A 13,477-nucleotide genomic window follows, 5' to 3' on the forward strand; every position below is an offset into this window, starting at 1 on the left:
GTTAACACTGGGCACAACGAGGACCTCTGAGATCCTGCTCCAGCCAAGACCAATGTCCTTTTTCTTGATTCTGTGGCGCCCCATTGTTCTAGATGTTAAATATTTTGCATATCACCCCTGAGTATAGCAGTAATTGCCTCAATCATGAAGTACACAAGGACTATAATCATATACAAAAAAAGGTCTTTTCCACAATAAATTAGGATGTACCTGAAGATTTGCAGGATCTTGGGCAGCAAAAGTAGTCGTGTCAAAATTACTGGCATTCACTCTGATCACAGTCAGAGCCAAAGAAGGGGAGGTCAGACTTATGGTCTTGGTTGAAAAATTCAGCTGTAAGCCAATGTCATCCACTACTTTTAGCAATCTGTAAAGAGAAGTAGCCGTTCAAATTCAGCACTCCCACTTTGTTTTCCCCAGTCTAAGCAGAATATTGAGTAGAAACTTAACAAGTCATCATGAACCTCGTAAGTGAGAGAAAAATACTTGGCTTTAATTAATCATATAGAAGCATCATTATCATTAGAGGGTCCCCTCTCATGACCACATCAGTTTGCTAAGTCATACCTTTGGGCCAAAGGGGCCAGCAAGGTGGGCGGGGAATGAAGGAGTCTGCTGACTTGGTTTATCATTTGTCCTGCGAGGTTAGGCTCCAAGCTGCCTAAGGAAAGAAGCTTCTCCATCCGGGACACTTGGTTCTCAAGCTCAGAAACACTGACGCTGCTGGTGTGAACAATTTCTATAACAGAGAGCCAAATCACTTTCTGAACACATAATGGAAAAATCACTAATGAAGGAACACACATAGACTCTGTGACCTAGCAAACCCACTCCTAGGTATTTGCCCCAAGGAGATGAAAACCTGTCATAAGAAGACATGTTCATAAATGTTGATAGTAGCCTCTTTCATAATAGTCCCAAACTAGAAACAACCCAAATGTCCATCAACTGGAGAATGAGGAAACAAACTGTGGTCCATCCACAATAGTAGGCCCTTGTGGACAAACTGTGGTCCATCCACAATAGTAGGCCCTTGTGGACTATTACTCAGTAATAAAAAGGAATGAACTGCTGATAAATGCAACAACATGGACAGGTCTCCAACAGTCCAATGTATTATGTTACATGAAAGAAGCCAGACTCAAAAGGCTACATACTGTATGATTCTCTTCATGTGACGTTCCAGAAAAACTGAAAGCATAGGGAAACAAAACATATCAGTGGTGCCCAGAGGCTTGGGGTAGTGGGTAGGAGTTGACTACAAAGGGACACGAGGGAACTTTGGGGATAGTGGAAACGTTATATATCATGATGGTGGTTACGTGACTGTGGGCATTTATCCAACCTCGTAGAACTATAAAAATTTCATTCATCTATAGAACTGGATGAATTTTATTGTAGGTAAATTATACTTCAAGAAACCTAACTAAAAAAAAAATGTAAAAGCACATTAGTGTATTTAGTGTATATCTGTATAAGCATAAATATACATGTATTTAATTTACAGCATGAATACAGAACTTTATGTGGGTAACTAAAAGCTCTTTTTGTGGAAAGGAGAATAGTATGAAATCAACAGCTGGACTACCAGCTGTAAGCCTGATTTTTAGTAGTGTTTTTAATTGGGATACAATGATATAAACCTGTCTAACAACAAAGAAGTCTCTCTTTTAATTTTATTGAAGTAGAGTTGATTTACAATGTTGTGTTAATTTCTGCTGTACAGTGAAGGGACTCACTTATACATATATATATTCTTTTTCATATTCTTTTCCATTATGGTTTATCACAGGATATTGAATATAGTTCCCTGTGCTATATAGTAGGCCCTTGTTGTTTATCCATTCTATATATACTAGTTTGCATCCGCTAATCCCAAACTCCCAATCCTTCCCTCCCCTACCCCTCTCCCCCTTGGCAACCACAAGTCTGTTCTCTATGTCTTGTGAGTCTGTTTCTGTTTTGTAGATAAGTTCATTTGTGTCATATTTTATATTCCACATATAAATGATATCATATGGCATTTGTCTTTCTCTTTCTGACTTACTTCGCTTAGTATGATAATCTCTAGGTCCATCCACGTCGCTGCAAATGGCATTACTTCATTCTTTTGTTTTTTAATTTTTATTTATTTTTTGGCTGCGTTGGGTCTTTGTTGCTGTGTGTGGGCTCAGTAGTTGTGGCACGCGGGCCCTAGAGTGCGTGGGCTTCAGTAGTTGCAGCGTGTGGGCTCGAGGGCACGCGGGCTTCAGTAGTTGCGGCACACGGGCTCAGTAGTTGCAGCACGCAGGCTCTAGAGCACTGGCTCAGTAGTTGTGGCGCATGGGCTTAGTTGCTTGGCGGCATGTGGGATCTTCCCAGTCCAGGGATTGAACCAGGAGGATTCTTAACCACTGCACCACCATGGAAGTCCTATTTCATTCTTTTTAATAGCTGAGTAATATTTCATTGTATATATATGTATAAAACACATATATATAAAAAACATATCTTTGGGCTTCCCTGGTGGTGCAGTGGTTGAGAGTCCACCTGCCAATGCAGGGGACACGGGTTCGTGCCCTGGTCTGGGAGGATCCCCACATGCCACGGAGCAGCTGGGCCTGTGGGCCATGGCCGCTGAGCCTGCGCGTCCGGGGCCTGTGCTCCGCGGCGGGAGAGGCCACAACAGTGAGAGGCCCACATACCGCCAAAAAATATATATATATCTTCTTTATCCATTCATCTGTCGATGGACATTTAGGTTGTTAACATGTCTTGGCTACTGTAAACAGTGCTATGAACACAGGGGGTGCACATGTATCTTTTCAAATTTTGGTTTTGTCTTTGTATATGCCCAGGAGTGGGATTGCTGGATCATATGGCAACTCTATTTTTAGTTTTCTGAGGAACCTCCATACTGTTCTCAATAGTGGCTGCACCAATTACCTCCCCACCAACAGTGTAGGAGGGTTCCCTTTTCTCCACGCCGTCTCCAGCATTTATTATTTGCAGACCTTTTAATCCCTAATAATTAGCGATGATGAGCACCTTTTCATGTGCCTATTGGCCACCTGTATGTCCTCTAACAAAGAAGTCTCTTAATTTCACCACCTAACATCCTATTTCTTATTTTGCATATTCCCTTCTAATCTTTATCCACCTGTTACAACTTACTATTACAAACATGGTGTGCAAACTATTTACTGTCGCGTTATTTTCACTTCACTCAAGACTTGAAAAATGCCCCAAGTTTCTGTCTAGCTGTTCTTATGCACAGCTGCGTAATAGACATTTTGTTGAGGTGGCGTATCATATTTCATCATTCCTTTCTTGTGGAATTCAAAAATATCTCCAGTCATTTGGCTCCAAATCTCCTGGGGATGCTTGCCCGGGGTAGAGGAGGCAGGACCACAACTCGAGCTCCAATCTCATGTCGCCAAGAAGTTGGCTTTGCCTCCCACCCTCCAAGTTCTAGAGGAAGGCCTGCTTCTTACTCACTGGCTTGAAACTCCAGAGAGTAACCAGAATTCTCTCTGCTTCCTTCCCTCTTCCCTTTATCTTTTTAACCCTAAGCCTACTTTGTGTCCGGGGAGCCCCGTGCAGTTTCCATGGCATTCTCATGTCCTCCACGGTTCCAAACCTATGAGGATAGTGAGACTATTTCCATCTTGAGGTAGAGCAGGCTAAGTTAGGGGGAGCTAAATGGCTTATTCTGGATCCCACCGCCTGTGAGGGCCTGGGCAGACCCACCCCTAGGTCTTCTGAATTCTCTTCTCCTCCTCCCGGCTACTGTGGCTCAGCCCCAGCTCTGGCACTCTGTGACTGACTGGTTTTCAGGAACATCAATGCTTTCTTTTGTCTTCTGTCTAAATGGAGTTACCGTGTTTAATAGTTCAAAATCTTTCTCTTCAGAATGTTGAAAACAGTGACCCAACAACCTTTTGTAGGAGAAAGAAACCTATAAAATAACTCATCTTGACAAAATGAGATCTGTGTTTGCCTCAGAGCTATTTCTCCTGGCCAAACAATCAAACTCAGCCATATCTATGTTCTAAGAATGCCCAAAGGAAAGCTCTCCAAATCAAGTAGGCATCACAAAAGCAAAGGCTTAACGTGGTTTCATTACAGGTATTTTGATTTGGCAGGCTGGCAGCTGGGTTTCACGTGACCAGAATTACAACAAACGTGGGAGCAGCGTTGCTCCCTGTACTTACCTGTCTTGTCAGGAGGTGTGCTGGTCGTGTTGACATTCACAGGGGCAGACGTGGTGGGAGAGGGAGGTAAGGATTTCACAGGTGGCAGGGTGTGGGAAAGATGAGTTGGAGGCACAGGGGAAGAGATAGTTCCAGACTGGGGGAGCATATCAATGGCAGGGCTGGAAGCTACGGGAGCTGAAGGGTGGGGAGGAGAAAGGGGAATCACCCCTGTTGGAGAGTGAGGGCTCTGGATTACAGATGGATGAGCTAGAGGCTCAGTAAAAGAGAAGGCACTGGAGGTCTGGGACACAATGGTGGCCTGAGGAGCAACTGGGATGGAATTGCTGGAAGAAGAAAATGGTGTACCATGTGGATGACCAGCAAGACACACAACGGGATCCTGCACGTCACTAAAGGAAAGAGTCAGAGAGATGCATGTGAGACACGAATGAGCTACAGAGGCTAATCTCTTCTTCTGGCAACCATCTGACACCACCACTGTGACATGGCTCCACCAGGGACCTGCCACTGCACATCCTCTGTGGACCTGCTACTGGTCTCCTGCCCCTGCCCACTGCCACCACCTTCTCCCTGGGAGGGGAATTAGCCAGGAGGGATGCTCTTTCATGAATTCCCAGTTCTGCTTCACTTGTTCACTGCTGCTCCCTGACTCTATCAGTCAGTTGAGGAGATCGTGTAACATTTCCAGGTGCTTCTTGCGGAGGGGAGTTATTAAACGCCCTGCGACCCAACTGGTAGTTTCCATATACTAGGAATCTGTCTTTTTTGGTGCTTTTTTTGATTTTACAAAATTTACTCTCAAGAAAAATGGAATCACATGCCCAAACTGTTCCCAACATACTTAAAATTTTTCTAAAAACTGAATCAAATGCCAAAATACCATTTTCCTTTAATATTCAAATCCACACTGACAAAACTGGCTCATCATTTTTGGAACAACTGATTTGACTTAGAAGCTAAAGCACACCCATTTCAAAACTATGTCTGTCCATAATAGATCCACTAACTCTTGTGTCAACTCAGTATTAACAATGGCTTCAAAGTGGTATGGCGTAAACTGAAAAGCAGTTCTAAATTTACCAGAAACAACAAAATGTTCTTCAAATTTTTCTTACAGTTTTTGCAACCAAAGTACATGATTCTGTCAATTACAATTAGTCTTCTGCATATTGATTGATAGAAGAAAAAAATATGTAGAAATCACTATTATTAATTCGTAGAATGGAATTTTTAATTCCAGCAAATTCTTGTACTGGTCTTGGTGGGTCACAAATAAGCTTTTCCTTTCCAAGAAACTTCAAATTTAGGTCGTTCACATGCACGCTGGTGATACTGGCTAGGAAAGGTAAATCACACTGCCATTTATTTTTCTTCAGCGTATTGAATTTTGTTTCAAGAAAATCTTGAATTGGAGTCAACAATACATAAATTGTTGTGAAACTGATGAGCACAGGAATCTGTCTGGATCAATTTTATACTGCTGTAGCCTGCCATGGTCCTAACTAGCACGTAGTATGTGAACAAGAAATGCTTGCTGAATGAAAACATGGATCAAGCTGGGGCCAAAGTGGTGGTCCCCAGCTTGTACATCAGCTACACCCTCAATGTTTCTGTAGCCCAGTGGTTCTCAACCTTGGCTGTGCCTGAGAATTACGGAGAGGACTTTTTAAAAAAACAGAGAGATTTCTGTGGCCTTCTCCTAAGTATCTGATTCAGTTGGTCCTGGAGTGGGGGTGAGGTTCCCAGGCCCATATATTTTCATGACATGGAAGACTGAGAAGAACTCATCTACCTTCTGGCACAAAATCCACCAGTCTTCAGGGGAAAAGGCAACAAATTATCACCCAGGGAAGACTCTGGTGGATCCAGTCTTAGATGGTGACTTAGAACACCAGTGAGAATGTATTCTTGGAGCGTCTCTTGGGTTAGAGGAGGGAGGAATATCAGGTTGAGAGACCTAAGGAAAGTCATACCCATAAAAAGAAGTGCTGGCTCAACCCAGTCTGGGCCAGGCACCCAGCTAGAAGCCTCTCCCCACGGCCTGATGTTCGGGAAGCAGTATGGACAAAGGGGTGCCAGATAGAAAGACGATGAGTCGCGAAGCCTTGGCTGGGGCTCCAGCTCTCACTACTCCTCTGGGCAATCCACCCAACTTCTCTGAGCCTCCATTCCCTAAATTGTATAATGCGGCAACCCATCTGGCCAAGCTGTGGCAAAGGTGCTTTGAGAAGTGTAAATTAAATTTCCTTCATATCACCTGGGGGCTGCAGCAGCCGGACCCCTTAGCACGGGGCTCCCATTCGCTGGGCTCAACCATGAAGAGGTCGCCCTGTATTGCTCTCATCACTTCTGCTAATCAGAGCCCTTAACCCACCGGGTGAGGTACGTGGTGAGCAGCAGAGCAGTGGCGGGCAACGCCACCTACACGTTAGAAACCCTGGAGCACTTCAGCACCAGTGCCGGGGCTCCCAACCCGAACCAAATGAGCGAGAATCTCTGGGGTGGGTGCAGGCATCCATATTCATTTTAATGTGCTTCTCTGTACTAATCTTACATTTAGAGCTTGAAGAATTATAAAAATTGTAATTGTAATATGTATACACCTCTATCATCACCACCCGGATCAAAATATAGAGTATTTCCAGCACCCAGAGGGAGACCTTGACACATCAGCCCCATGTGTTTCTAATTGGTTCTTAAGAACAAATGCATGGGAAAGACACTGGGCCATCATCTAATTCTAGCCTAATTTTTAAAAAATCCAGAAACCTAGGCTGCACCCCAGACCAATGACATCCCTAGCTCTGCGGGTGGGAGGCAGGCATCGGCGCATGTATGTATGTATGCATGCATGTATGTATGCATGTATGTATGTACATGCTGTGCCGCGTGGCTTGTGGGATCTTAGTTCCCTGACCAGGGATTGAACCCAGGCCCCAGCAATGAAAGTGCCAAGTCCTAACCACTGGACCACCAGGGAATTCCCAGCATTGGTATTTTAAAAACTCCCCAGATGATTCCAACATACAGCCAGGGTTGAGAACCACTGTTCTACAGTCTAGAACTCCACTACTCAAAGCGGGGTCCCTGAACCAGCTTCACCTGGCTCCCCCAATGTTAATAACTAACACTTGGAGTTTAAACCAAATACCAGCTGTACGCGGGCCTCTCACTGTCGCGGCCTCTCCCGCTGCAGAGCACAGGCTCCGGACGCGCAGGCTCAGCCGCTCCGCGGCATGTGGGATCCTCCCGGACCGGGGCACGAACCCGTGTCCCCTGCATCGGCAGGCAGACTCTCAACCACTGCGCCACCAGGGAAGCCCCAAAAGGTGGACTTTTTAATAAATGGTGCTGGGACCACTAGATAGACATTGGAAGAATATTAAATTAGACCCATACCTCCCGCTACATAAGAATAAATTCCAAGTGGATCTAATGTAAAAACAAACAAAAAAAGAAACCATACAAGTACTATAAAACACAAGGGTAAATTCCTCTATAGCCAGGCGTAGGGAAAGGCTTTCTAATAATGCCTCCAAATCCACAAGCAATAAAATAAAAGATTGGTAAATTTAACTACATAAAAAATTTTTTTAATTTGCAAGACAAAAACATCACAAACAAAGTCAAAAGATAACTGACAAATTGGAGAGAAAATATTTGCAACATATACCACAGACAAAGGGCTAATATCCACAATATAGAAATATATAAATTACTCTTAAAAACTGATTAAATATCTAGCGGGAAAAAGATATGAACACACAATTCACAAAAATACAAAAAATGGCCCCACATATATGAAAAGAAAATGTTCAAACAGTTTTAATACGAGAAGTACAAATAACACTAAGACACCATTCCTCATCTACCACACTGGAAAAATTTTTCAGTATGAGGACACATTCAGTTGGTGAGGCTGTGGGAAGTCAGAATATTGTCAATGCTCCCCAGGTGATTCTTGGTTTGCAACCAAGATTGCAAACCATTGGTTTAAAGTGAAGGAAACTTCATACAAAAGAAAAGTGTGCTTTTTCCCTAAACTTGAAAGCCCTTCTTCACCGTCAAAATTTCAAATTCCTTAGCCAGCATGGCGATTAAGTATTATTATTATTAGGAAAAGGGTCAGCATATTTGCTACATACCACTGCAGTTTTTCTAACTCTTCCAGGGAGGAAGGGCAGGGGATCCTGACAGAACAGCAGCACTGTTCTGCAGGAAACAAAAAGAAAAGAAAGAAGAAAATGCATTGGTCAAGAATAAGGCAAGGTAGAAGCTCAGCTCCGTCAAGTATAACAGTTCTTACACTGATGGGATTTTGAAGAGCATTAGTCTAAAACAGGTGATAAAATAAATTGGATTCCATTATACTGACAATTATATATAAATAGTAGGTGCTCAAAAATATCTATTGAGTGAATAATTTGGGGTTATATGCACACAGTATCAATCGCTCTTCAGCAACGCCTAAGAGAAATTCAGGAGTAAATATATCCCAGCAGCAATCGATCGAGCACTCCAAATAGAATTCTCCCTCTCAGTAGGGTTTGTTTTATCATGATTTCCGATACAGCATACTGAAACTTTACCGAGAAAGCAGGAAAAATCACCTTTTAGAGCTCCTTAAAAACTGCCCAAGGACAAAAGAGTCAAAACAGAAAGCTGTGACATATGTAAATTTATTCATTGTATTTTCAATTTTGAAAAGAACACATCAAAGTCATGTGAAAATGAACACAGCAATAAAGATGGAGACAACTTACCCATCGGTCGAATCTTTACTGTTTGCAAAGCAGCCATCACAGCACATATGTTCATTGTCTTATGCAGTTTTATTGTGAATGTACAATTTAATGTGCTATAAAGAGAAATACATATAACCAGAGTGTTACGAAACTGGAAACCTACCTACATATTTGTAATTGCTTTTTCAAGCTTAGACTGAGGAAAGGGGGCACTGACACTGTCAACTTGCAATGTCACCCCAATAAGCTTGTAAACACCCACCTATCAAGGGCTGAAATTTACCCCAAAGACTTTCTAGGATGAAGAATTTATAGAGGTTTACATTCACAGGGACTGCAAACCAGAGACCCTCTGACCACACACAGCTGCTGAGTCGTTTTGCCTGCCCGCATCATGAACGTACAGGGGTGAAACCTGGTTGCAAAGACAAGCGTCCTGACATCTACAGTCTTACCACCCACCCACACCACCCGGTGTCTGGAGGCATTTGCGTTTCCATCAGGAGAGCCCTTTCACATACCAGCCTAGATGAATAGCAAGGTCTCTTAAATCCAAAATCTTTCTGGCAGTTCAATTCAGGTCATCAGATAACCAGGAATTTAAGACATTGTTTTTTTACTTTCGTCTTGGTTTAATGTTGCAAATAATGAAAAGTGAAATAACTAAATACATACAGTGAATAGGAATCCGATCTACAATTTCACAGAAGACTTGCCTTTATTTGTACCAATGAACCGCCTGATGAGTAGAAACTGTTATTTTCTAGGACTTTTACTCTCACAGAATGCTCAAGATTCGGGTAGTGAGATTATCGACCTAAAAGCCATTGGCTTATGCAGCCAGGACAGCCAATGGACATAATTTCAAATGATAATCTGTGTAACCTCAAATAGCTGTCAGACAATCTCTGATTCATCCTTGCACACACTTTTTTTTTTTTTTTAAAATAAATTTCTTTCTTTCTTTCTTTCTTTTTGGCTGCACTGGGTCTTTGTTGCTGCACGCGGGCTTTCTCTAGCTGCGGAGAGCGGGGGCTACTCTTCGTTGCGGTGTGCCGGGTTCTCACTGTGATGGCTTCTCTTTTTGCAGAGCACGGGCTCTAGGCGTGTGGGCTTCAGTAGTTGTGGCTCACAGGCTCCAGAGCACAGGCTCAGTAGTTGTGGCTCACGGGCTCTAGAGTGCAGGCTCAGTAGTTGTGGCTCACGGGCTTAGTTGCTCTGCGGCATGTGGGATCTTCCCAGACCAGGGCTCGAACCCGTGTGCCCTGCACTGCAAGGTGGATCCTTAACCACTGCGCCACCAGGGGAGTCCCGACCCTTGCACACACTATTTATTTTCTTCTTTTCTCTTTCTTTCCTATCTTTTCCTTCCCCCTCTCTCCTTTTCTCTCCTAGCTCCGTATTATGTTCCTTCTTCTCTGTATGGCCTTCACCCTGACTGGACCACTGGGAGCCATTTGTTGTTCCTATTGGTGGCCTTATGGGGCTAAGGGAACTGATGACCCTTAGCTTCATAGAACCAGAGGCAAATGGCCCAACACCACCCACCCCTCTGTGCTTCATAAAGAAATGAGAATATGGATATGACAGTGATATGTGTTTGGAAGAATAAAAAATTATATATCCAAAATGTCACTAGTGTGTATTTATTTTAGAGGAATGCTTTTGAATTTGCACCCTAAGACTCCTTGTACTTTATTTCTCATGACTAGCGAAATAAGGTTATTTATATAAAAGTATTAAAAATGACTGACCTTTGGGCCTCTGCTGTAGCACACACTATAAAATAAGTCTGAAACAAAAGAAAAAAATATCCATGTTAGTTTGACAGTTGAAAATGTCAGGCAAGATGACCCAGGACTAATCACAGCATCACAGAATCTTAAAACCACAAGAACCCCTAGGAATCATCCAATTCACATTCCTACCAGATTAATGACATATGATCAAAGCTATTCAGGCCAATACAGGCTCTACTTGGATACCTCTAGTGTCAGGAAACTCATTACCACACAAGGGAGCTCATTCTCCTGGAGCCCTGGTTTTAAGAAACTTGGTTTTACTTACAGGAAAATCTACCCCCTTGTAATGTCCATCCATTGAGCCTAGTTCTGATTTTTGGAGTAATGGAGCTAGCCCATTCATTCTTATACATGACAGATTTGGGGTAATTTGAATACGTATCTCCTCAGGAGTACAGAACTCCATGCTCTCCCCCAAATAATAACAATAATTATAAACAAATACAGGATGTACTATGATTACCTCACTTAAAGTTTGCAGGGTTTTGTTGAGTTCTGATCGTCTGTTAATAAAATGAGAAATTGATATGAAGGAGACCATTGGTGATGTTAAGTTCAAAACAAGTTAGATTTTTAGCAATTAAATTAAGCATATGGTATTTATTGCTTGCAGTGCTCACTCTGAAGAAATACTGGGTATAACAAGAGATTCCTAGGTGGGAAAAATTCATTATTTACATGACAAGGGAAACTAACCAGACAGAAGCTGTATCGGTTCTAGCCAACGGCAAGATATAAATTATGGTTGAACAATCTTATTTCATTAGGCTACTGCAACCCCCAGGCAGCTGCTTCTGGCAAAGGGCCAGAGGAAGAGCTGGCCGGAAGCAAAATTTCTGAGAGGGGCCAGCCACTCACCCTGGGGTCTGTCTCTGATTTCTTACTCATTCTCTCTCCAACTGACCCCACCTGCCCTCTAGCACTCCCCAGCCCTGCCTTCCCCTCCTCACAACTCCTTTTTAGGAATTTCCCTCATTCCTCTCCTCCAGTCCCACTCCAACAACAGTTTTATTTCTTCAATGTGGCAGAGCTTCACATGAACTTAGGATGAAAGAAATCTAGTTAAAGAACTCACGTGAAGGCAGCAATTCTCAACTGGGGTGACTCTGCCCCCCCACCCAGGGACATCTGGCAATATCTGGAGACATTTTTGATTGTCACAATTGGCGGCAGGGTGCTCCCTGCATCTAGTGGGTAGAGGCCAGGGATCTGTTACACATCCTACAATGCTCAGCACAGCCCCACATAACAAAGAATGATCAGGCCCCAAATGTCAACAGTGCTGAGGCTGAGAAATCCTGCTCTAAGGACTGGGCAATAGTTCTGGGCTCCAGGGAAGGTCTGGAGAGAAGAGAAGTATCGTGGCAACAGCAGTCAGCTAGCTTTTCAAGCTGGCAGGAGCTGCTCCTGCAGAACTGTGCTCAGAGGCCACCTTCTTTCTGGGGTTTCCCTGGCCACTCCAGTCATGTCCAACTACTCTGCCTACTCTATATTCAGACACTCAGAACATCCTTTGGTAGCCTGTACGTGTCACCTTCATTGCAGGGATTATACTGTATTGTTATCATTTGTTTGCTTCCTGCTACTTTCCCATCAGACTCTAGATTCCTGCTTCTCAAAACTCGCGCTGGAACCACCTAGGGAGTTTTCAAAAACACCAACGCCTGCAACTCAGGCCCCAAATACCGATTTAATTGTTATGGAGCGTGCCTGGATAGCAGGCGTTTTAAAAGCTCCCCAGGTGATTTTAATATACAGTCAGGGTTGAGAACCACTGCTCTAGACCCAGTTTTCCATCTCAGAGAGTTGGGTTTATCCCCATTTGTATCCCCAGTGCCTAGCACACAGTAGGTGTTCAACAAATGCTTGGTGGCTTTAAATGAACTCATCTATATTTCAAGTCTAGCAATTAAAATGAATTACTTACAAGTATGCTAGGTTGTGTTCTATTTACGAACTTGTGAGTTTAAAAACATGTTTCCTATCACATGTGTTTTCTTTTTATCGATACCTTGGAAAAGTTTTTCTCTTCAGTGTCATCACAGATACTCCTCAGAGCTTCTGGATTTGGTTCAATAGTTTACGAAAATCTCTTTTGAAAGATAATAGCAAGGTTGAGAGTGGATGAATTTCACCTGTGACAGTCAAGGTGAGACTGTCTGCTGGCCGACATTTTGACCTATTGTCTAACTAGGAGCATTTATTTGTAATGCATTTCTTACTATCTGTGCTTACCCTTGTAAACTGAGGTCTACTTAACAAAGACCTCTCTCTGACTTTTGAATGACCAATGCCTCATGAAAGCATGAGTAATGGTATACATGGAGTCCTACCTTGAACTCTTATTTCAACCTGGCTGGCTACCAAATCATATTAAAACCCAAATACCATTTCAAATGGAGCTCTTGAAACCGTGGGTGATTATTAGTCAAATCCATTTCGCCTATAACCTGCCTTCACTAATCAAAGTCCTTTTAAGACCTGCATGTCCTCCAAGCAGCATGTAGCCTAAACAATAAGATGTTTTCCCGAGTTGTTTTCCAGGAACTTGGAGTCAGCTGTATCTAGTTCTAGCTGAACTGGTTAAGATGGGATAGGACCCCTGACCCTCCAACTGGGCATGCGCGAGTGTCCGATGTCCTTGGCATCAGAGGGCTGAAAACTCCACCCTCAGATGGTGCTAAGCGCCTCCATTTTTGAACATGCAGAGGTCTGTAGCTTAGTAACACCTGCA

At 43.2% G+C, this 13,477-nt stretch overlaps 1 protein-coding gene across 2 annotated transcripts in view; it reads right to left on the minus strand.

Moving 5' to 3' along the window:
- The window catches only part of ADGRG2 (adhesion G protein-coupled receptor G2), a 70,104-nt gene that overhangs the window by 18,587 nt on the left and 38,040 nt on the right, over positions 1–13,477 (minus strand). For both annotated transcript variants that reach the window (XM_024739417.1, XM_024739411.1), the window contains exons 10-16: positions 11,207–11,246; positions 10,696–10,733; positions 8,960–9,054; positions 8,342–8,408; positions 4,194–4,585; positions 568–739; positions 211–367 (exon numbers count right to left, since the gene is read on the minus strand). In XM_024739417.1, coding sequence (XP_024595185.1) covers positions 211–367; positions 568–739; positions 4,194–4,585; positions 8,342–8,408; positions 8,960–9,054; positions 10,696–10,733; positions 11,207–11,246 — 961 coding nt within the window. The remainder of the gene's footprint in view (positions 1–210; positions 368–567; positions 740–4,193; positions 4,586–8,341; positions 8,409–8,959; positions 9,055–10,695; positions 10,734–11,206; positions 11,247–13,477) is intronic.

This window comes from Neophocaena asiaeorientalis, unplaced genomic scaffold, assembly GCF_003031525.2.
Source record: "Neophocaena asiaeorientalis asiaeorientalis breed wild unplaced genomic scaffold, Neophocaena_asiaeorientalis_V1.1 scaffold771, whole genome shotgun sequence".
NCBI lineage: Eukaryota > Metazoa > Chordata > Mammalia > Artiodactyla > Phocoenidae > Neophocaena > Neophocaena asiaeorientalis.